The sequence below is a fragment of the Pongo pygmaeus genome, chromosome 4 (genome assembly GCF_028885625.2).
Source record: "Pongo pygmaeus isolate AG05252 chromosome 4, NHGRI_mPonPyg2-v2.0_pri, whole genome shotgun sequence".
Taxonomy (NCBI): domain Eukaryota; kingdom Metazoa; phylum Chordata; class Mammalia; order Primates; family Hominidae; genus Pongo; species Pongo pygmaeus.
In genome coordinates, this window is record NC_072377.2 from 85,000,536 (window position 1) to 85,023,303 (window position 22,768).

Consider the following 22,768-nt stretch of genomic DNA (forward strand, 5'->3'; position numbering starts at 1 on the left):
TGATAAAAAAAAATCTATAAGCCAATAAAAGCCCCAGACCAGATGGGTCCACAGCAGAATTCTAACAGACATACAAAGAAGAGCTGGTACCAATTCTACTGAAACTATTAAAAAAAAAATCAGGGAAGAACTCCTTCATAAATTATTATATGATGCCAGCATCACCCTGACACCAAAACCTGGCAAAGACACAACAACAACAAAAAAGAAAACTATACGCCAATATCCCTGATGAACACAGATGCAAAGATCCTGAACAAAAATACTAGCAAACTGAATGCAACAGCACATCAAAAAGTTAATTTACTACGATCAAGTAGGCTTCATTCCCAGAAAGCAAAGTTAGCTCAACATGTGCAAATCAATAAATGTGATTCAGCACATAAACAGAAGTAAAACAAAAACAATATAATCATCTCGACAGACACAAAAAAAGCTTTTGATAAAATCTAATATCCCTTCATGATAAAAATCCTCAAGAAACTATGCATCAAGGTGTTGTGGTTCCTTCGCTCCCATAGTTCGGTGAGTTCCAAGTTCTTGTCCCATGACCAAGAGGAATGAGGTTCATGGACACCAGAGGGTAAGTAAGGCATAGATTTTTATTAAGTGACAGGAAAAGCTCTCAGCAGCAACAGGGGACCTGAAAGTGGGTTGATGCCTACAGGATTGTCCCCAGAGGTTTTTGTCCCCTCTTTCCAGGGGCGTTTTTCTCATTTGCATCTTGCACAACCCTCTATGTCCTGGTTGCTTCCTGGTCCCACTTCTTTCTGCACAGGTGTGTTCTTGTCCAAAGTTACTCCATCTTAGTTATTACCCATAAACATCATAGAAAAGCCCACATGGCAGGGGGGTGAAACTACCATGCAGATGTCATGTTAACGATTTATATATAATGAGCTGGGTCAAGTTAAGGATGTTAACGTTTATTTACTGCACCTGCGCCTAAGTTGGGACACTCCCTTCTTGGACAAACATACTAGTATAAGAGGAAGCTCCTTACCACATTTCCACCTGCTTGCTACATAACAGGGGCAGTGCAGTTGTGGTCCCATAAGTGTTGTTTTTCTCCAAAGACCTTCCCTAACTGCCTAGCCAGCCCCTAACTGCTCCTCTCTCAAAACGAACATATTCCAAATAATAAGAGCCATCTATGACAAACCCACAGCTAACATCATACTGAACAAGCAAAAACTGGAGAAGTTCCCTTGAGAACTGGAATAAGACAAGAATGCCTTCTCTTACCACTCATATTCACCATAGTACTAGAAGTGCTAGCCAGAGCAGTCGGGCAAGAGAAAGAAATAAAAGGCATCCAAATAGGCAAAGAAGAAGTGAAACTATCTGTCTTCATGGATGATATGATCTATACCTAAAAAACCCTAAAGCTGGCTGGGTGTGGTGGCTCACACCTGTAATCCCAGCACTTTGGGAGGCCAAGGCGGGAGGATCATGAGGCCAGGAGTTCAAGACCAGCCTGACCAACATGGTGAAAGCTGGTCTCTACTAAAAATACAAAAAAAAAAATTAGCCAGGCGTGGTGGCGCGTGCCTGTAATCCCAGCTACTCAGGAGGCTGAGGCAGGAGAATCACTTGAACCCGGGAGATAGAGGTTGCACTGAGCCGAGATTGCGCCATTGCACTCCAGTCTGGGTGACAGAGTGAGACTCCATCCAAAAAAAAAAAAAAAAAAAAAAACAAAGCTGTCATCAAAAAGCTCCTAGAACTGATAAACAACTTCAGTAAAGTTTGAGGATAGAAAACCAATCTATAAAAACAGTAGCATTTCTATATTCCAATAACATTCAAGTTGAAAGCCAACTTGAGAATGCAATCCCATGTACAACACACATACACACACACACACACACACACACAGAGAGAGAGAGAGAAGTACCTAAGAACATATCTAACCAAAGAGGTGAAAGGCCGCTACAAGGAGAACTACAAACACAGATGACACAAACAGATGGAAAAACATTCCATGCTCAGATTGGAAGAATCAATATCATTAAAGTAGCCAGATTGCCCAAAGCAATCTACAGATTCAATGCTATTCTTACCAAACTACCAATGTCATTTTTCACAGAACTAGAAAAAAGCCATTCTGAAATTTACACGGAACCAAAAAAGAGCCGGAACAGCCAAAACAATCCTAAGTAAAGGGAACAAAGTTGGAGGTATCATATTACCTGACTTGAAACTATCCTAATAGGTTACAGTAATCCAAACAGCATGGAACTGGTACAAAAAGAGACAGAGACCAATGAGAATAGAAAAACCAGATACAAAGCTGCACAACCATCTTATATTCAAGAAAATCGACAACAACAAAAAAGCAATGGGGAAAGGACTCCCTATTCAATAGTGTTGGGATGGCTGGCTAGCAACATGCGGAAGAATGAAACTGGATCGTACCTTTCAAAAATTAACAATAGATAGATTAAAGATTTAAATGTAAGACCTCAAACTATAAGAATTCTAGAGGAAAATCTAGGAAACACCATTCTAGACACTGGCCTTGGAAAAGAATGTATGCTAAGTTCTCGAAAACAATCATAACAAAAACAAAAATTGGTTTAAGTGGGATGATCTAATTAAACTAAAGAGCTTCTGCACAGCAAAAGAAACTATCAACACAGCAAACAGACAACCTACAGAATGGGAGAAAATATTCACAAACTATGCATCCAACAAAGGTCTAATACCCAGAATCTATAAAGAATGTAAACAATTGAACAAGCACAAAACAACCCCATTAAAAAACAGGCAAAAGACATGAACAGGCGCATCTCAAAAGAAGATATACACGTGGCCAACAAACATATGAAGAAATATTCATCATAACTAATCAGCAGAGAAATGCAAATTAAAACCACAATGAGATACCATCTCCCACCAGTCAGAACGGTGATTAAAAAGTCAAAAAACAACAGGCTGGGCGCAGTGGCTCACGCCTGTAATCCCAGTACTTTGGGAGGCTGAGGTGGGCGAATCACGAGGTCAAGAGATTGAGACCATCATGGCCAACACGGTGAAACCCCGTCTCTACTAAAAATACAAAAATTAGCCGGGTGTGGTGGCGCGTGCCTATAGTCCCAGCTACTCAGGAGGCCGAGGCAGGAGAATCACTTGAACCCAGGAGGAGGAGGTTGCAGTGAGCCAAGATCACGCCACTGCACTCCAGCCTGGCGACAGAGTGAGACTCCGTCTCAAAAAAAAAAAGACGAAAAAAAAAGTCAAAAAACAACTGATGCTGGTGAGGCTGCAGAGAAAAGGGAATGTTAATACACTGTTGGTGTGAATGTAAATTAGACCAGCCACTGTGGAAAGCAGTTTGGAGATTTCTCAAAGAACTCAGAACTACTACTTGACCCAGCAGTCCTGGGTCTCAAAGGAATGTAAATCATTCTGTTATAAAGACACATGCGCTCATATGTCCACTGCAGCACTATTTACAATAGTAAAAGCATAGAATCAACCTAGGTGCCCATGAATGGTGGACTGGATAAAGTAAATATGTACATATACACAGTGGAATACTATTCAGCCATAAAAAGAAACAAATCATGTCCTTTGCAGCAACATGGACGAAGCTACAGGCCATTATGTTAAGTGACTTAACACAGGAACAGAAAACCAAATACCACATCTTCTTGCTTGTAAGTAGGAGCTGAACACTGGGTATTCATGGACATAAAGATGGCAACAACAGTCACTGAGGACTGCTAGAGGGAGGAGAGCAAGGGTTGAAAAACTATTAGGTATTACGTTCAGTACTTCGGTGATGGGATCAATATACCCCAAGCCTCAGCATCATGCAATATACCCATGTAACATGCACATTCTTAAGAATGCTGTGTTTCACAAATTGCACATTCTAAATTCAAATTGTTAGCAGATTTTGTGATAAGGGAAAGTATACATAGTTAACACCTTGATTCTTAAATTTAAGAGTAACTTAAGTAGTAAATAAAGGAGAAAGATGTAAAACTGAGCTTCAAGAGAATCAAGTAAATACTACTCATAAAATGGTTAAACACAAGTTTTTAAAAATTTTTTTTATATTGTGGTAAACACACGTAACAAAATTTACTACTAGTCATTTTAAGTGTACAGTTCTGTGGCATTAAGCATATCCACAATGCTGCATAACCATCACTACCATTCTAAATTTCAGTTTTAAAAACAAACATCCAATACAAGAAAAGTGGCAACACATGTAAATTGAATACTGTACCTTAGGATTAGGTCTTAGAAGTCCTTCTTAGTATTTAAAAGAAGAATTCTTAAAAATTTTATATATATATTATATATAATATAGATATATTTAATTATATATATCATATATGATATATAATATATAGATAATATATATCTATCATATATAATAGATATATAATACATAGATAATATATATCTATAATATATATTATATATGGTAGATTAATACATATATAATATATATAATATATATTTATATATTATATATAATATATAAATATATATTATGTATATAATATAATATATGTCTTATATATAATTATATATTATATTTTATATATTTTATATTCTATATTATTATATTATAAATAATATAAAATATATATTATATATGTCTATTATATATATAATAGACATATATAAATAGATATATATGTTATATATATATCTATTTTATATATATGTCTATCTGGTTTGCTGTACTTCTCCAAGACATGCTGTTTAGAGATCTAAAAGCCACATACACCCAGTGTAGCTAATCTTCCTATCTGAAAACTTGCTGGTGACTTCCATATAAAGCTTCCCTGGGCAAAACTCCACAAGTGCCCTCCTTCATTTGCTCCTTGAGGAATTTAAAATCTGTTCTTTTTTTTTTTTTGAGACAGAGTTTCATTCTTGTCACCCAGGCTAGAGTGCAATGGAGCGATCTTGGCTGCAACCTCTGCCTCCCAGATTCAAGCGATTCTCCTGCCTCAGCCTCCTGAGTAGCAGGGATTACAGGTGCCCGCCTCCACGCTTGGCTTTTTTGTTTGTTTGTATTTTTACTAGAGATGAGGTTTCATCATGTTGTCCAGGCTGGTCTCGAACTCCTGACCTCAGGTGATCCACCTGCCTCGTCCTCCCAAAGTGCTGGGATTAAAGGAGTGACCCACCGTGCCTGGCCCTGTTTGTCTTCTTTACTAGATTCCTCTGGGGGTATGAACTGTGTCCAATTCATCTTCATAGAGCTTACCATTAGACTCTCACATCTTCCGGAATATATGTAAATATGACTTTCTACATTTTCTTGGTCCATAAATGTTTCTTAAATATTTGTGGGGCCTCTTTTCCTATGATCATTTATTTGTTATGCCATAGTTTTGGGCAGGTTATGTTTTTCCTTGTATGTGGTCCTCTTAAATTAGTTCATCTAAAATCATTAATTACTGTACTGTTTTTACCCAGATTTACTGGTAGATTATTTTATATAGTAGTTACTAAATCGATACGAAATATTTTTGCCACTTGGTTATGTTCACTTTGACCTTTTATAAAGTACTAGCATAAATTCTTATCTCTTTTTGTGTATATATCAGCGTGTGTCAGTCATCTGCAAAAGCATTTCAGCTTATTGGAGAGGATTTTAGATTGAGTACATGTATTTATTTTTTACTGACTCCTCCTCCTCACCTCCCTGATCCCTCTCTCCAGTTGTCTGCAACACATTCTACTGTGAAGTTTTTCTAAAACTTCCCAGGAAGAAATATTTTATCTGTAATCTGTATATCACCATAATTCCCTCACTAATTATAACATCAGCTTATTAGTGGTTTAGCAATCTGTCTTACTCTCACAGGCTCTTGGCTGCTTAAGGGCAGGGACCTCTCTGTCATTTGTATATATTTAGCACTTAAGGTACTGACAAATAGTAGATATCAAAAAGTGCTTTTTCTTCACCTATCCTATTTTACAGAATTCCACTTGTAACTATAAGACCTCTCACTGTTCCTTGGAATGGACAGTCTAAGGCCCATATCTGGTATGATTTCCTCAGACATAAGGAGGAGGAAGTACTCATTTCAGAGAATAAAGGAGCGCTTGCAAATCTTGCCACTTGTTTGTAATTTAGGTTTAAGTATTCATTTGAAGCACTTAACATCCTAACCACTGAAACACATGATTAGGAACTCAAATTTGAGAAATATAACAAGACAGTAAGATGAGTCAGAAGGATACATCATTTTTGTGATTAGTGTTCCAACACTATTCTTTGTCACATTTAAGCAAAGAAGATGAAAGAGATTCAAGCTTTTTCAGAGGACAATACAAACTTTATATTATTCCTATTCCTTATTGCCTAGGAACCTCAAGCAACTTCCACTAATAGGTTTCTCTTGCTCCACATTTCCAATAGATTTTCTTTCACTTCTGAAATAAAGCAGTATTGCTTGTAATTTTGTTACTGAGAAAACCAACAATGCAAATGAAAGCACGTTAGTTAACAAAATTCAGTTACTAGCATTGTGTTCTATGGCAATCACTTAACTTCTCTGAAACTTAATTTATTGATCTGTAAAACAAGAAGATAGGGTTTTAAAAGGTATGTATTTCTATGAGTCTATAATTAGAAATTCTCATGTGCTGTGTCAAAACTCCCATGGCTTAAAAATAACTCTTTAATAATTATTCTAAATGTAATACACATCCATTAAAGAATATCTGTAAAATTATGTATAAAGAAAAAAAACCCTCACAATTCTATTACTCATGGGCCTTATTGTAAGGATCCTAAAGCAGCTAAAAATATCACTGACAGGTTTTTAAGATGTCAGAATGTCACTGGTCTGGATCTTATTTTTATTTCCAACAGCAGGGTCATTAATTTTTTTCCTCTCTCTTCTGCTGTATTTTTCTGCATACTATAAAAAAGTTCAATAACTGCCCAGAGAATGCATTAGGTACAGTTTTCCATCCACAATCCTCTTCTCCAGATCTATTTTATGGGATCTCCTGTATGATCTAAAACACTGTCCACAGTTCTTCATTGCTTAAGCTCTAATGGATAAAGTTTGAACACTGTAATTTCACATTTAAAAACACTTTAATTTGGCAAAATCTCATCCCAGCCTTTCTTTTCAGATTCACTGTTCTCCGTTCCAAATTGCTCTATAGGTAAACTGGCTGCCTGGAGGCTGTTCACTCTAATGTGTGAGTCAGTTAGAGGGATGGTCCACCCAGGCTGGGCCTTGGACACTTCTAGTCCTCATCGCCTATTGGTCACTTCATCTAGGGTGGCCAAGCGCCTATTATTCAGAGAGAATCTGGGCAAGAATGATTTAAAATTCTAATGGTAGTGTTTCCAATTCCTGGTAATATGGAATAAGCACACTCCACTGTCTGCCAGTGAATGAAGCCATAAAATATAATACATAGATCAGCAATTTGAGGACTGGAAAAGAAACAGCCGCAGGAAAATTGAGAAGAAGACCAGAATTCCTTATTTAACATTTACCTTGCTGATAATATTGTTATAAAAAATACATTTACAGTATTTCAATAAGTAAATGGGAAAATTGAATACAAATATAATCCCTTGAACTGTAAAAGTAAATACTTTCCAAAAAACAAAAAAATCGAACTTTGGCAAGCATAACTTAGTAAAGTGTTTTAAAGTGGATCAAGTAGACAAACAATCCTCTGCAGTATTTCAAAGTAGCAGAGCACACAGGTTTGGATTGAGATCTTGGTTCAAATCCTGGCTCTACCTCTTATTAGCTGTGTGACCTTGGATAAGTTACGTCAGCTCTGTGAACTTATTCCCTCATTGCAAAATGGAGAAAATAATAGTACCAACCTCACAGGATACTGAGTGGACTAATTAGGTAATGAATGCAAACCATTAAGCATACTGCCGGCACCTATAAAATGTTCAGTAAAGTTAGCTATTAGTAGCAATAGTTTCCTCCGAATTCCAAAGGACGTATTCTATGCCCTATTTACTCGACTACTAATCTTTATTGGACATACCGCTACAAAAAGAAATCGGTATGTTCCTTTGCTTCCAAGAATGAACGACCTACAGTTTAAAATGCAATATACCACTAAAAAGAAAAGTTTTAGTTAAATGCGCCCTCTAGTGGTATGTTATGTGTAAGTACCTTGCATCTACCAAAGATAAAACCTCTTCATGAAATGTCACTACCCTGAAGCCAGCTGGTTGAGATCATTACAGTATGGGCAGCACTACCACACATCTTTTAGGAAGTTCCCTATCTTCAAGAGCTGGAAGGTGCTGTTGTTTGTTTGTTGTCTTTTAAAACTTTCTCCACCATATGAACTACGGTATTTGTGATATGTACCATACCAAATCTCAACATTCCTACAAGCACTGACTTTAAAATTCCTTCTCTTAAAGAAAACTGGGCCACTTTCTAGTTTGCTTTAAACAAACATCGCAAAGTACTTATTCTTCATTTCCTTAACAAATACGAGGGCCAGGCGCGGTGGCTCACGCCTGTAATCCCAGCACTTTGGAGGGACGAGGCGGGCGGATCGCCTAAATCAGGAGTTTGAGACCAACCTGGCCAACATGGCGATATCCCGTCTCTACTAAAAATACAAAATCTAGCCGGGCGCGGTGGTGGGCGCCGTAATCTCAGCTACCTGGGCGGCTGAGGCAGAAGAATCGCTTGAACCCGGGAGGCAGAGGTTGCAGTGAGCGGAGATCGCGCCATTGCACTCCAGCCTGGGCGACAAGAGCCAAACTCCTTCTCAAAAAACAAAACAAAACGAAAAAACAAATACGAAGTGAGCACCAAGGATGTACCAGGCAATGAGGATACAATAAACTTACACAATTATTGTGTAATTACAAATGTGAACCGTGTCATAAGAAAGTATAGACTGCCATGAGCACACAGTAGGGGATTGGTCTAGTATGGGGGATTGGTCTAGTATGGGGGTAGGGGGCTGGAAGGCTTTCTTGAGAATAAAATACTTAAAGCCTTGAAGGGTGAGTAGAAAGTAACTGGAAGAAGAAAAGGAATACCATACAAAGAGAACAGCAAATGTAAAGGCCTGGAGATGGCAAGGTACACACGGCATTTGAGAAATTGAAAAAAATGATCCTATGCACGGAGCTCAAAGGAGAGATTGAGCAAGGTGAGGCTAGGGAAGTAGGCAGGGACTTCATAAGGAGTTCGAATTTCATCCAAAAAACAATGGGAAGCAATGGGAGAGTTTAAAGCAGTACAGCAGTACTGCTTTAAATGTAATGATTTACATTTTCAAAAGTTCCGTTCCTACGGCACGGAAAATGGATTTCAGGGAGTTAGGGCAGAATGAATCCCCAGACCAGTTGTAGAACTACAGGTACAATACGGGACAAGGGAGGAGGTGCCAACAGAGATAAAAAAGAAGTGGACAAATATTCAAAAGATTAAATGGATTGAGCAAACTGTTGAGAGTGGTGGTCCTGGTAAATTGCATTTTTTCACTAGGCACACCTGGTGGTGGTATCCATTTGCAAGACGCTAGAGAAAATGAGCCGTTTGGAAATCCAGGGCTTTCCTCTTAAAAAGAGAACTTGTTTGGGTACAAAGTGTAACATTTTAACTGAATGCTCAACGAGCACTGAAGGGGGGACATGAGGCACTGCCTCTCACCCAAGAGAGCCCCCAAATGTCCTTTTCAGACTTTTATCACAGTGACCCACTCCCACCGCGCCTTTACCTTGCCTCTGCCTGGAATGTCCTTAACTCCCTCCTGCCGCCAATTTCACCAGATTTTTGATTTCTTATCCAGTCTCACGGAAAGCCTTTCCGGCATCTCCCACCCTACCGATTCTCCCGTCTATCTCGCCCACTACACTGTGAGTTCAGACAGCACGGGTTGAACGCTTCATCTTTTTGTGTCGGCGTCCTGCACAGCGCCATCCCATCACTAGGCGCGCCACAAACTGAGCCCAGTCTTAACGCCCACGAGTCGCTCCTAAAGACCGTCTGTGACGCCGGAAGTGACGCGCTCTCGGGCACTAGGTGCTTCCGGTCTCCAATACCGCAGGAGGGCGGTCTTCCCTGGCTCGCTAACTCGGCTGCTCTGGGGGATTCGTGCGCCGTAAGAAGCTGCGCGGCAGTGCGGTGAGGTGAGGTTCTCAGACACGAAAGGTGCAGGGTCTCGTTGTTCGTTCCCTCTGGCCTGGCGGAACTTGTGTGGGAAGCTGGGAGGACAGAAGGCCTAGCCGCTGGGTCCCTGAGCTGGCTGGAGCGCGAGCTGTCTAGGGGCGGCGGCCTCAGCTGTTGCGCTCCGGCTGCTGGGGGCTGCGTGTCCAGCCGCCCTGGAATCCGCATGTGGGTGGGCCGCCCGGCTCTCCCACTTCACCGTCTTGATAACCCAGAGCCTTCCCCTTCCCACGTACGTAGGGGAAGGATAATCTACTTCGTTTTGAACAGCTTCGGTCCCCACTATGACAGTCGCATAAACTTCAGCGAAGAGTGCGCTCGTAAAGTGGCATGGAGCCTCTCACACCAATTCATTGGGTTCACCCTTCAGCTTCTGTGGAAGGGATCTTTCTGTTACTAGGAGCTGAGACTTGGGGGGTTGCGAGGGATGCTGGTCTTAAAAGGTGATAGGCCGGGCGCGGTGGCTCACGCCTGTAATCCCAGCACTTTGGGAGGTCGAGGCGGGCAGATCTCCTGAGCTCAGAGACCACCCTGGGCAACAAACATGGTGAAACCCCTTCTCTACTGAAATACAAAAAATTAGCTGGGCGTGGTGGCACGCGCCTGTAATCCCAGCTGTTCGGGAGGGTAAGGCACGAGAATCGCTTGAGCCCCGGCGGCAGAGTTTGCAGTGAGCCGAGATCGCCCACTGCACTCCAGGTTGGGCTACAGAGTGACACTCCGTCTCAACAACGACCACAACAACAACAAAAAAGGTGGTGGCTTAATACAGCCATGCTTCCCTTAAGAACTGGTATAGTTCTGAGAAATGGTTGGGCCGTTTCGTGGTTGTGTGAACATCATAGTGTACTTACACAAACCTACACACCTGGGCCGTATGGGATAGCCTGTTGCTCCTAGTCTACAGACCTGTACAGTATGACTACTGAATACTGTAGGCAGTTGTAAAAGGATGGTGTGTATCTAAACACAGAAAAGATACTGTAAAAATATGGTGTAAAAGAAAGCGTGGTACACCTGAATAGGGCACTTATGCATGGAGCTTACAGGGCTGTCGGTAGCTATTGAGTGAGTCAGTGAGTGGTATGAGTGTGAAGGCCTACGATATTATTTAGGGTATTACTGTACACTACTGTAGACTTTATAAATGCTGTATGCTTAGTCTAAGTTTATTTAAAAATGTTTAAGGTAATAACCTTAGCTTACTGTGCTTTTTTAACTTTATAAACTTTTAATTTTAACTTCTTGACCTTTTCTTTTTTTTTTTTTTTTGAGACGGAGTCTATTTTCTCTGTCTCTCTTTCTCTCTTTTTTGAGACAGAGTTTTGCTCTTGTCACCCAGGCTGGAGTGCAGTGGCGCAATCTCAGCTCACTGCAACCTCTGCCTCCCGAGTTCAAGCGATTCTCCTGCCTCAGCCTTCCAGCTTCTCCTGCCTCAGCCTCCCAGGCGCGCGCCTGTAGCTGGGACTACAAGAGTGCGCCACTATGCCCAGCTAATTTTTGTATTTTTAGTAGAGATGGGGTTTCACCATGTTGGCCAGGATGGTCTCGATATCCTGACCTTGTGATCCGCCCTCCTTGGCCTCCCAAAGTGCTGGGATTACAGGCGTAAGCCACCATACCCGGCCCACTCTTTTGTTATAACACTTAGCTTAAAACGCTAATATGTTGTATAGCTATAAAAAAATATATTCTTTATTCCGTTACATTATTCTATAGCTTTTTCCTGTTAAAATTTTTTTTGTTGTTATAAACTAAGACACACACATTATGCCTACACCGGGTCAGGATCATCAATATCACTTTTCTTCCTCCACATCTTGTTCTACTGGAAGGTTTTCAGGGGCAGTAACATGAATGGAGCTGTCATCTCCTATGATAACTGCCTTTTTCTGGAATACTTATAATTATCTAGTATTATGTACAGTACATCATTGTAAGCGCTATGCTTGTATATGACTGGCATCCCAGGTTTGTTTACACCAGCATTACCACAGACATGAGTAATGTGTTACACTACAAGTTATGAGGGCTACAAAGTCAATAGGAATTTTTCAGCTCCATTATAATCATCTGAGACCAGTATCATATGTGCAGTCGCTGTTGACCTAAATGTTACGTAGTATGTGACTAGCTGATGAATCTTTGATTATGGCTGAATGTTCTCATTCATTGTAGGAAAAAAATATCCTCCAAATTACTAGGTAGTATGTAAGTGACCAAAACTTTGTTCCATTTTATGTTGGAGCCAAATAATTAGTGTTAGGATAAATTACTTCTTTAAAGTATATATGTGCTCTAAAATGAAAAGTATTTCTGAATATTAAAGCATATGCGTTAAGAGTATAAAAACAAGATACAGATTTTGGTGTGAAATATATCTTATGATTCAAGTCATAATTTAAATAGAATTGAAGATGATGTGAAATCACTGGGCTGGAAGTAGCTTATACCTTGATTAGTAAGAAGAAGCCCAGGATCATCCTGTGATGGTAAACACTTTTATATGTTTTACTTATAACTCTGCCAGGAAATTTCAACAAACTTCATATTAAAGGACATGATTTCTGTATACTTAGTAATCTGCTGTGCAAATTGTTGCATTGAAATGGTAGACGAAGCAAGAAGATGGGGAGAAAGTAGCTGTGGGACTTGGAGATAGGAAAATAAACAGCCAGGAAAACTGCAGAATGTGGAAGGAATAATTGCATTCATTGTATTACTATCTGATTTATATTTTATGAAATAATTTGGTTTCTTAAGATAATTTTTCAATTTTAAGCACACCTTTTTTAACTGGTGTGGCAGCTTTTCTGGTAAGTGGTAGATGTATATTAGAAGCATGTCTATGCAGCATATTATAGCATTAAATATGTATATAGATATCTAACTGAAGTAAAAAGTGTTTTAATAATTAAAAGTTTAACATATGGGCATATGTGAGATGTAGTGATATAGCATCTCTTTAGTTTTGTTGTTTTTGTTGTTGATGGCTAACCACCTATGTTTGTCTTAAAAATTGATAAGGTACCACTGACGAAATTATGACCAGGTGGGCCCGAGTTAGTACCACATATAACAAGAGACCCTTGCCTGCAACATCATGGGAGGACATGAAAAAGGGATCCTTTGAGGGAAGAAGCCAAAACCTACCAAAGCGTAAACAACTTGAAGCCAATAGGCTATCCCTCAAAAATGATGCACCCCAAGCAAAACATAAAAAGAACAAAAAGAAAAAAGAGTACTTAAATGAAGATGTGAATGGATTCATGGAATACCTAAGACAGAATTCACAGATGGTTCACAATGGGCAGATTATAGCAACAGACAGTGAGGAAGTAAGGGAAGAAATTGCAGTTGCTTTAAAGAAAGACAGTCGACGGGAAGGAAGAAGATTAAAAAGACAAGCTGCAAAGAAAAATGCAATGGTGAGAGCAACACTTCTACCATGTTATTTACTTTATTTAGCTGGAAACTATTCTTATATTCACACACATATATACCTTAGCCAGCTGTGGTTACCGTTATGTCCCAGATTTATAGAGCATCGTTTTTAGCACATATATGCTAGGCACATGATGTACTGGTTAATTATTACAACAACACAGCAAAGATGATGGCATATATTCCCATATTATGGATGGCAAACACTGAAGTGCAGACAGATTAAATAACCTGTGAAAGCCACTTAGCTAGTAGCAGAAGTGACATTCAAACCCAGCCTGACTTCAAAACCTATGTTACAGACCAGATATGGTGGCCCATGCCTGTGATCCCAGCACTTCAGGAAGCTGAGGCGGGAGGATCACTTGAGCCCAGGAATTAAAGACCAGCCAGGGCCACATAGGGAGACCCCATGTCTACCAAAAAAAAAAAAAAAATTAGCCAGGTGTGGTGCTACACACCTGTGATCCCAGCTACTACTGCCAGCTGAGGCAGGAGGACTGGGCCTGGGAGGTCGAGGCTACAGTGAACCTTGTGATCAACTGCTGCATTTCAGTCTGGGTGACAAAACGAGAGTTTGTCCTCCAAAAAAACCAAAACCTATCCTCACCTTCCAATAGCCCCTTTTTCAAATTAGCATTGAGAAAATGTCAAAATTATAAAGAAGATTAAGTAGAACAGGTTAAATGTGTGTGGGTCCCTATTACTTGGAAAGGATGTTCTTTATCTATGAAATTCTGAAGCACAGGAAAGAGATACATAGGAGTCATACTAGTTAGAGCAGAGTAATAGCAGAATTAAAAGTCCTTGAGACTCCCTAGTCATTGCTTCCTCCCTCCCCCATATTAGATTCAGAAGAATGCTGGGGGCAGCAGGTATCTTTCTGTAATGCCTAGCCCTAGATTTTAAAGTATGTCAGGCAAAAGGGATGAAATACTTGGTATAATTATTTCCCTTCTCTAAGTGAGTTTCCCAAGCCTCCTAGCACACCACTTCATAAGAATGAGGACTTGTTGCTAGTTATTATACTTTTATTTTTTATTAGTATTACTATATGTAGAGCACTATTTGCACCAATGCAGGCTTGAAATGTTAACAGCCTCTATAAATGTGTCTTTTGGCTGTTTGCAAGATTAGTATATGCATTGTTATATTTAAAGATAGTTATTTAGAGATAATACTGAAACATTCCTTATGGATAAATTTGGATAGAAAGGATAACATTTCTATTGGTATCAGGATAGAGTTTTGTCTGAGTTAATGATTTTTAAATATTTTAAGTCATTTTAGTTTAGTTGACATAGGCAGTATAGTGAATTGCTTACCATTTGAAAACATTTACTGTTATGACCGCTTAAGCATTATGTTTGTAATTAAGTGGGGAAGGATATTGTTTTTTAAAAAGGGGAATGCTATATAAATAGTATATGGCTTGTTATGACCTGTTGTTAGTTTACTCCCTTGGTATTTTTTTAATACCTTATACTAAGCATCGGTCCTTAAATGCTAATAAACTGATTATGCTATAGAAATTTACAATCAGCGCTTCACAATCCCAACTACATTAAACTTAAGGACCATTCAAAAATGTTGTATTAGGTGATGATTAGGTTTTAAAAGAGAAGGCAGTGAACTAAGGCAGTAGTCTCAGCTTATAGAGACCACCTTGACTTCACCAAGAAGCCAAGACTTCCTATGGTGGTGATGCAGGTTTTAGCAGTAGCTTTTCCTGCATTTGTATAATAAATGCAGCTTCTTTTTTTTTTGGACCAGCTCATTCTAAATGTACAAGTTACTGAAGAATTTAAAGGGACTCATTCTTTTTCAATATTTTATTAAGTAGGAAAAAAAGTACAGAGTTGCAAAATAAATGTTTTATTTTGCTGGTTGATTTTGCTTTTAAAAAAAACCTGTGCTTATTTTGAAAAAACATAATTAAATGACTATTTATTATCCAAGAAATACATATATCTTTTTCCAGTTTAAATAGAATAGTTTAAATATCTGCCATCTTTGATTGTGGTTGATGTTCTCATTTATTGCAGCAAAAAAATTTCTTCAAATTTCTGTAAACAACTAACCATTGCTCAGTTTTATGTTGGAGCCAAATAATTCATCTCGGAATAAATTATTCCTTTAAAATGTATTGTGCATATATTCTAAAAATGAAACCTATTTCTGAATATTAAAGAATGTGTATGGCTGGGTGTGGTGGCTCACACCTGTAATCCCAGCACTTTGGGGGGCTGAGGCGGGTGGATCAGGAGATCGAGACCATCCTGGCCAACATGATGAAACCCCATCTCTACTAAAAAATACCAGGATTAGCTGGGCGTGGTGGTGCGTGCTTGTAATCCCAGCTACTTGGGAGGCTGAGGCAGGAGAATCATTTGAACCTGGGAGACGGAGGTTGCAGTGAGCCGAGATCACGCCACTGCACTCCAGCCTGGTGACAGTGAGATTCCATCTCAAAAAAAAAAAGTATTTAGGATACAAAAACAAGGATATACTTTTTGCTATGAAATATATCTTATGGTTTGAATCATAATTTGAATGGAAACATCTGACCCAAATTCATTCAATTATGTGAACTTTAAAAGAAATATTAATTTTTAAAAATTTTATGAGTACACAATTATACACAAATACAAATTTTGAGTGATAATTTTTATAGCCACTGTCCATTTCCTATAGAAAATGCCATTTTTCTACTGCAGACATTCCAGTTAATAAAATGAATAGTCCATATTTGCTCAATTCATTTAAGCAGTTGCCTTCTACAAAGCCACATATATAACATTATTCCTGAGATTGATGGATTTATTGATTGAGGTTTTCAAAAGCAATGAAACCCTCTGATGGAAAGGACATCTCATTGTTTAGGAACGTATGAAACCTTTTTTCTACAAATATTGAGATTTCAGAAAAATAGCTAAATAAGATAAATGTTTTAAATATGTTTTTGATAACAAGAATTAATAAAGTCACTGGTACAGTTTTGCAGTGTGCCAACCCACATTTTGTTTTCTTAGGTGTGTTTCCATTGTAGAAAACCTGGTCATGGAATTGCAGATTGCCCTGCTGCCCTTGAAAATCAAGACATGGGCACTGGGATATGTTACAGGTGTGGGTCCACAGAGCACGAAATAACCAAGTGTAAGGCTAAAGTAGACCCGGCTCTTGGTATGTGTTTCTTTCAGTTTTTTGTTTTGTTCATGGGGAAAGCCAATAAATAGCACCCTGGGTATTTTTTTAACACTACGGGTATTTTTTTAACACTAATTTTTTTAACATTACGAGTGTGCCACTTAGTATTTGGAAATCATATGAGATTAAATTTTACGTTATGTAAAAATATTTTTTATTCAGAGTATTTTAAAATAATGTTAATTTTATGACTTGCCATATGTATTGTCAACTGAATAGGAACTGTTGATTTTTACAGGCGAATTTCCTTTTGCAAAATGTTTTGTTTGTGGAGAAATGGGGCACCTGTCTAGATCTTGTCCTGATAATCCCAAAGGACTCTATGCTGATGGTAAGTACTGTTGCCCTCATATAGCAGAAATGGTGAGTCATCATGCAGTTGTGATTTAATTTACACTCAATCACAGTTCTTGAATAAATTCTTGAATAAATTGCAAAACCTTGAGAATTACTTTTATCAATTGCTATTATATATACTGGGCTTTTTGTGCAGTTTGACTTCATATGTTAATAAAATAAATCAGAAAAAACTAAGGTGTGTATTTCCAACTGTGCTCGCTTCATCATTTGTGAGACTATGTCATACATTTCTACCTTTAGACATAACAGAAGCAGAGAGATTATATCTCAAGCTAATATGAGGTTTTTAAAATCGTATTATATATTCAACCTCAGCCAGCATACCATTTTGGTGGAGGGGTGGGTACACATGATTCAATATTGTAGTAATGTTTGCTTCTGAATTTTTTTTCTTAGTTATTTATCTGGCATGGGATCATGTAGCTTTTTTCTCTTTAACTCGGGTAATTAAGGTTCACACAGTAAAGTCTATGCGGTCTAAAGCTTTAAGGAGGAGGTTGTTATCTGTTAATGTGATGGCTGGTGCCATCAGGCTCTAGACGTTTCTTGTGTCATGTCCTGGGTTTCCCACCTGGAGAAGTCCAGTGAAAAAGCGTAGCTTTTGAAGTTGGTCAGACTTGGGTTATAGCACCAGCACTGCCACTCACTAGCCGGGGGGCTTTGGCCAACTACCAAACTCTGATGTCTGTTTCCTCACCTATAAAGTGGAGATGATAAAACTATATTTTATTGATTCTAAGATGCACAGTTTTTCAATTTTAATCTCTCGGAAATCAGAATGTATCTTACCATTGGTGGGTCCCACATAATTGACAGCTGTTTTTCTTTCTGAGAGGTATGTGCAATAATGATACATCTTATAATCAGTGGTGTCTTAGAGTTGATGAATTATGGTATTTGCCTAAAGAGTTTTTATAAGGATTAAAATGTATTATTCAAGTGCTTCTCTTTCACTGTGGCATATAAAGAGGCCAGGGCCTGGAAAATGCTCAGGTGCATGTCAGTTTTGAGCTTAAAACTGGGTAGATAACATGACTAGTGAGCAAAAATGGCTTTCACTGGTCAACCAAAGTGACTAGATGTAAAAAAAAAAAAAAAAAAAAAAAAAATTAATGCAGCAAGGAGAGTAGATCCCTTAGATGTGAAAATTTGGCCAGATTTGCCTGTGTGTGCTTTGATTTTATACCTTGTAATCTTTTGTTTACAATAAGGGGCTTTCTGCGATTTGTTTTAATTTAGAACACTTTAGTAGCAATAGAAACACTGGATACATTTTTGTATGGTACATTTGATGTATATAGAATTAGTACTTTAAAGAGGTAAAGCATTATGCTAGGGGGAAAAGTAGGGTGGGTTTCCAAATTTGCATTTTTTATATTAAAAATAAAGTCAAGATTTGGGGGAAAAAAAAAGAAAATTCAGCCAGATTTGTATCTGATTAGGTCATTTTTCTAAGTCATTTAACATTTCAAGCATGATCAAGATAATGCTTGACCATTAAGCAATAGTGTTTGATCATTAAGTGAAACACTTATTTTAGAAACTACATGTGTTATAATTCACAATCCTGGAATGTTGTTTAAAGTAGGCAGGTGGGCATTTTTATAGGGTTAGGGTGCCTGGCCAATGGAAGGCACTGAAACAAAAATTAACTTTATTTCTTTCATAAATGCTTACCCCCATCTGATCTGTACAGTAGAATAGTAGTTTCTAATCTGTTTTTGGGCCATTGACTGTTTGAGAATCTGACATGCTATTCAGGAAAGTGCATCTGCTTACATCTTTTGTTTACAGGTCCAAGGGTTCACAGACTCTTGACTGTCTAAGTATTGTTAAGATCCAGGCTTCTGTGCAATAGCTCTTGAACAAGTGCCTTCCATCATATCTCATTTCTTTTTCCTACTTCTCAAGGCCAGGTGCAAGAAGCAGTGGGTGGGTACAATTTAGTGCTCTGTGAGGTTAAAAGGAATGGAGAATGAATTAATAGGAATAGTGGCACCTCCCTATGATCCTGTCTAGCTACCTTTACAACTGACAGGGTTGTGAGGATCCAGTAAGATGTGAAAGTGCTTTGAGATGTTAAAAACCCCTTGCAAGTATGAGATGGTATTCAGTGGCTTTGCTCTTTCAATAGGTGGTGGTTGCAAACTTTGTGGCTCTGTGGAACATTTAAAGAAAGATTGCCCTGAAAGTCAGAATTCAGGTGAGATCTCTGGGCCTCTACTTAGAAGGGGTGAGATTAGTATTCCTCTGCGTTTTATTCTGCACTTGTTATTAATAACTCATTGGGATACTAATGATTTTAAGACAACCTGTTTTCCTACTGTAGCAATGACTTAATCTCTGTCAGCAATAGACACACATAGTATTGAGTAACTGAATAGCTGGGGGAAAAAAGTAACCAGTAAGCCTTAGGGGACCCTGACTTTATAAGACATCTGATTCATAAGCATTTATATTTGCTAAATAATGAATTTAATATAATAGAGCCAATTCTGTTACTTACAGAAAAATATGAATTCACTGAGAAAATAAAAAATATGAAATAGCTTTCAATGGCCTTAATATTGAGTATCCTTATGTATGCTTTGCTTTGTATGTACCTAAAAGATTCAGAGTTGATTGCAGAAACTACCAAAAATATTAAAAATGTGTTATCCACACAGAATCTGGCTATTTTCTTCCTGATGAAATACCAGCCTTATTCATCAAAAACTTCAGAGATGTTCACTATACCTATGGCAGACTTCTAAGGAAGTGGAGATCATTATTACATTAGTTGGTCTGGACTAGAATGATAATCCTATGTGAAGGAAAGCAAGAAGACAGTAGGATAGCCCAGCAGTGCTTCTTATGGAAAGAGCACATCTCTTTTTATTTCACGTAGTCACAACACTACACAAATAAGTCTGCTCATTCTTACTTCCTATCCCTAACATTTAAATTTGAAAACCAAGAGTTCTTATTTACAAGCTTGTCTAGAAGATAGTCTTTAGTACATTGTAGGCAGTGAGATTGAAATGATGAAGTGGAATTTGAATTCTCCCTCCTGGGAGGATTGCCACTTCCCAAATGACAAGACTGACAAGCAGATGTTGTATAATTTCACAGGTGGAATCTTGTGCATTTAAAACTGATGCTTCATAAGCCTTGCTGTTTACAGACTCTTGGAATTCATTGACTCTGTAATGATGAACTCTGGGAAAGAATGAAAGGGCTTTCTCATCAGTTTGTGCATTGCAAAGTAGTTGCTGCATTTCCCTAATTGGGATGAGAAATTGCCTGTGGTACTCTGAAATCAAGGGTTATAATCAATTACAGAATTGCTCACTTTCCTTTAGTGATGGAGTCTTCCCTCGTTGTGATTATTCATGTCAAAATGAGTTCCTTTCCAAAACCAATAACAATCTGAGTGGATGCATTTGATTACTGTTTTTCTCACATTCTGATTTTTCTATTCCTTTACAGAGCGAATGGTCACAGTTGGTCGCTGGGCAAAGGGAATGAGTGCAGACTATGAAGAAATTTTGGATGCACCTAAACCGCAAAAACCCAAAACAAAAATACCTAAAGTTGTTAATTTTTGATAACAACTAGCACTATCATTAGTTACCACCTCATTGTTACTTTCTAAACCAGGCCCGCTTCACGAGTTAAGAGTTGAGCTCCCCTGTAGCCAGGACTATGCTGTAGATATCAGTATGATCTGGGTGTGGCCAAAAACAATTTTCTTTATTCTGTCCATCAAATAGTACTTCTACCACTGTTTGGAGAAAATTGAAGAAAAGAATAAGATGATTAAATGGATTCTCTCAAAGAACATATTTTAAGAGACAGAGCTTAGACATAACCAAGTAGTTGTATACCTGATTGTAACAATCATCTTTTATAAAAGCAAAATTATGCATAAATGTAAAACATCCCTAAACAAAGGGAACAAATGAATTTTTGGTTATATTGTTTTCTTGGCTCAAAGTATCAATTTATTATTATAATAGAAATTTATAAGTTGCTAGAAAGTCTATATTTTTAAAATATGGAATAAAAATGTTTTCTATTGTTTGTTTTTCTGAATACTTGATTCTCGATTGAAATATTCATTGTTCGTTAATATCCATGTAACCAATCCCTTTGGAAACAAGATTTTTTGTGAATCCTAGATGAGGGGATTTGGTTTTTGTTTTAGTTTTGGCATAAAGGATTACAAGTTACTAAAGTTAGAATTGAAATACCTCAATTTAACAGCAGCTCTTTTTTGCCCTTGATTTTCAAGAGAGAAATTCTAGCCAAAATTCAGTTTCCGTTACTTAACCAGAATGATGGCAGATAACAGATTGTATAATAAACTTAATAGCATTTTGTTCACATGTTTTAGATGAGTCAGAGTAAGATGGAAGTATCACCACAATAGAGTTAGAACACTAATCAGAGACCCATTAGCTTCTTTGTTTGATTTGATGAATTCATGCATACTTAATACATATATTTCACAAGGCTTAACACTACCATTGTACTGTATAATGGAATGACTCTAGTGGTTTTGTGCTTCATTTGAAATTTTACCTGATTGAATCCATTTGTAACTAAAGGAAACAGCTGTGATTAGTTACTGATGCCTCAAAAGCAAAATATTTACCAAATAAGAAAAGAAACACTTTTCTCTGTTTTCATATCTGCACAACTCCACAGTTCTAGTCTTAATAGGAGCTGTTCTTTTATTTCCGTGTGAGAGGAAAACATGACAAAATACTGCTCAGCGTCCCAGAGCTTAAGGAAATGAATGCTATTTAGAAGGAATTGCACAAGCCAGGCAGTTGGAAAAGGACAGTAATGCTGCCTTAGTCATCTAGTCTGAACACACCCAGATTTATTTCACCTGTCCCATCAGAAGCAGACGGCTTTGTAGAGTCTACAGCCTGTCAGCTGAAAGTTAGGTCTAATGCTTTTTGTAGTCTTCAGTGCAAGAATGTTGGTATCCATTTTGTCTTTCTTGGATTACTTTGTGTGTGTGTGTGTGTGTGTGTGTAGGTGTGTGTATATATATATATAATTTTTTTTTTTATATGGAGCTCGCTGTCACCCAGGCTAGAGTGCAGTGGCGCAATCTTGTCTTACTGCAACCTCTGCCTCCTGGGTTCAAGCGATTCTCCTGCCTCAGCCTCCTGAGTAGTTGGGATTACAGGCACGCACCACCATGCCCAGTTAATTTTTGCCTTTTTACTAGAGATGGGGTTTCACCATGTTGGCCCGGCTGGTCTCGAACTCTTGACCTCGTGATCTGCTCGCCTCGACTTCCCAAAGTGCTGGGATTACAGGCTTGAGCCACCACGCCCGGCCTACTTTGTTTATATTTTAATGATCTATAAATATTAGGCAGTGAAGTCATTAGAAATAAACTGCAGGTACTGAATGTAACATTAAACACGTGTAGAGACACTAAAAGGAATGCACCAGAGGCAGAAATCCTGAGACATCCTGAGTATTCCTTAAAAGGAACTATAGACATTGGTTATTTTCTTAGCTAAAAATGCCTAAAGAGGAAGGCAAACAATTTATTCATTCATCTTATATATTTCCCAAGCACTACTGTGTTC

General features: G+C 38.2%; 1 protein-coding gene and 1 long non-coding RNA gene across 5 annotated transcripts in view; one reads left to right on the plus strand and one right to left on the minus strand.

Annotated features, from left to right (window-relative positions):
• LOC134739628 (uncharacterized) overlaps positions 1-9,997 on the minus strand; it is a 56,195-nt gene extending 46,198 nt beyond the window's left edge. Inside the window, exon 1 of the long non-coding RNA XR_010126473.1 lies at positions 9,715-9,997. This is a non-coding gene — a long non-coding RNA (uncharacterized LOC134739628). The remainder of the gene's footprint in view (positions 1-9,714) is intronic.
• A 2-nt stretch (positions 9,998-9,999) lies between these two features.
• Positions 10,000-21,248, plus strand: ZCCHC9 (zinc finger CCHC-type containing 9). Of its 4 annotated transcripts, none has more exons than XM_054489817.2 (6): positions 10,000-10,148; positions 13,191-13,591; positions 16,640-16,790; positions 17,053-17,145; positions 19,309-19,377; positions 20,643-21,248. In XM_054489817.2, exons 2-6 carry the CDS (start codon positions 13,208-13,210, stop codon positions 20,759-20,761), a joined length of 816 nt encoding a protein of 271 aa, XP_054345792.1. In that variant the 5' UTR covers positions 10,000-10,148; positions 13,191-13,207; the 3' UTR covers positions 20,762-21,248. The 4 variants fall into 4 exon arrangements, with proteins under 4 accessions (XP_054345792.1, XP_063521527.1, XP_054345791.1 ...); XM_054489816.2 differs by having other exon boundaries at positions 10,001-10,126; XM_063665457.1 differs by lacking the exon at positions 19,309-19,377.
• The last annotated feature ends 1,520 nt before the right edge of the window (positions 21,249-22,768 follow it).

What these genes read in the sequence shown, in the direction of transcription:
- ZCCHC9 (XM_054489817.2), top strand. Translation starts at nt 13,208, where the DNA reads ATGACCAGGTGGGCCCGAGTTAGTACCACATATAACAAGAGACCCTTG. An exon ending in CTGCAAAGAAAAATGCAATG is followed by an intron (nt 13,592 to 16,639) that starts GTGAGAGCAACA and finishes TTGTTTTCTTAG; the next exon opens with GTGTGTTTCCATTGTAGAAA. An exon ending in CCCTGAAAGTCAGAATTCAG is followed by an intron (nt 19,378 to 20,642) that starts GTGAGATCTCTG and finishes ATTCCTTTACAG; the next exon opens with AGCGAATGGTCACAGTTGGT.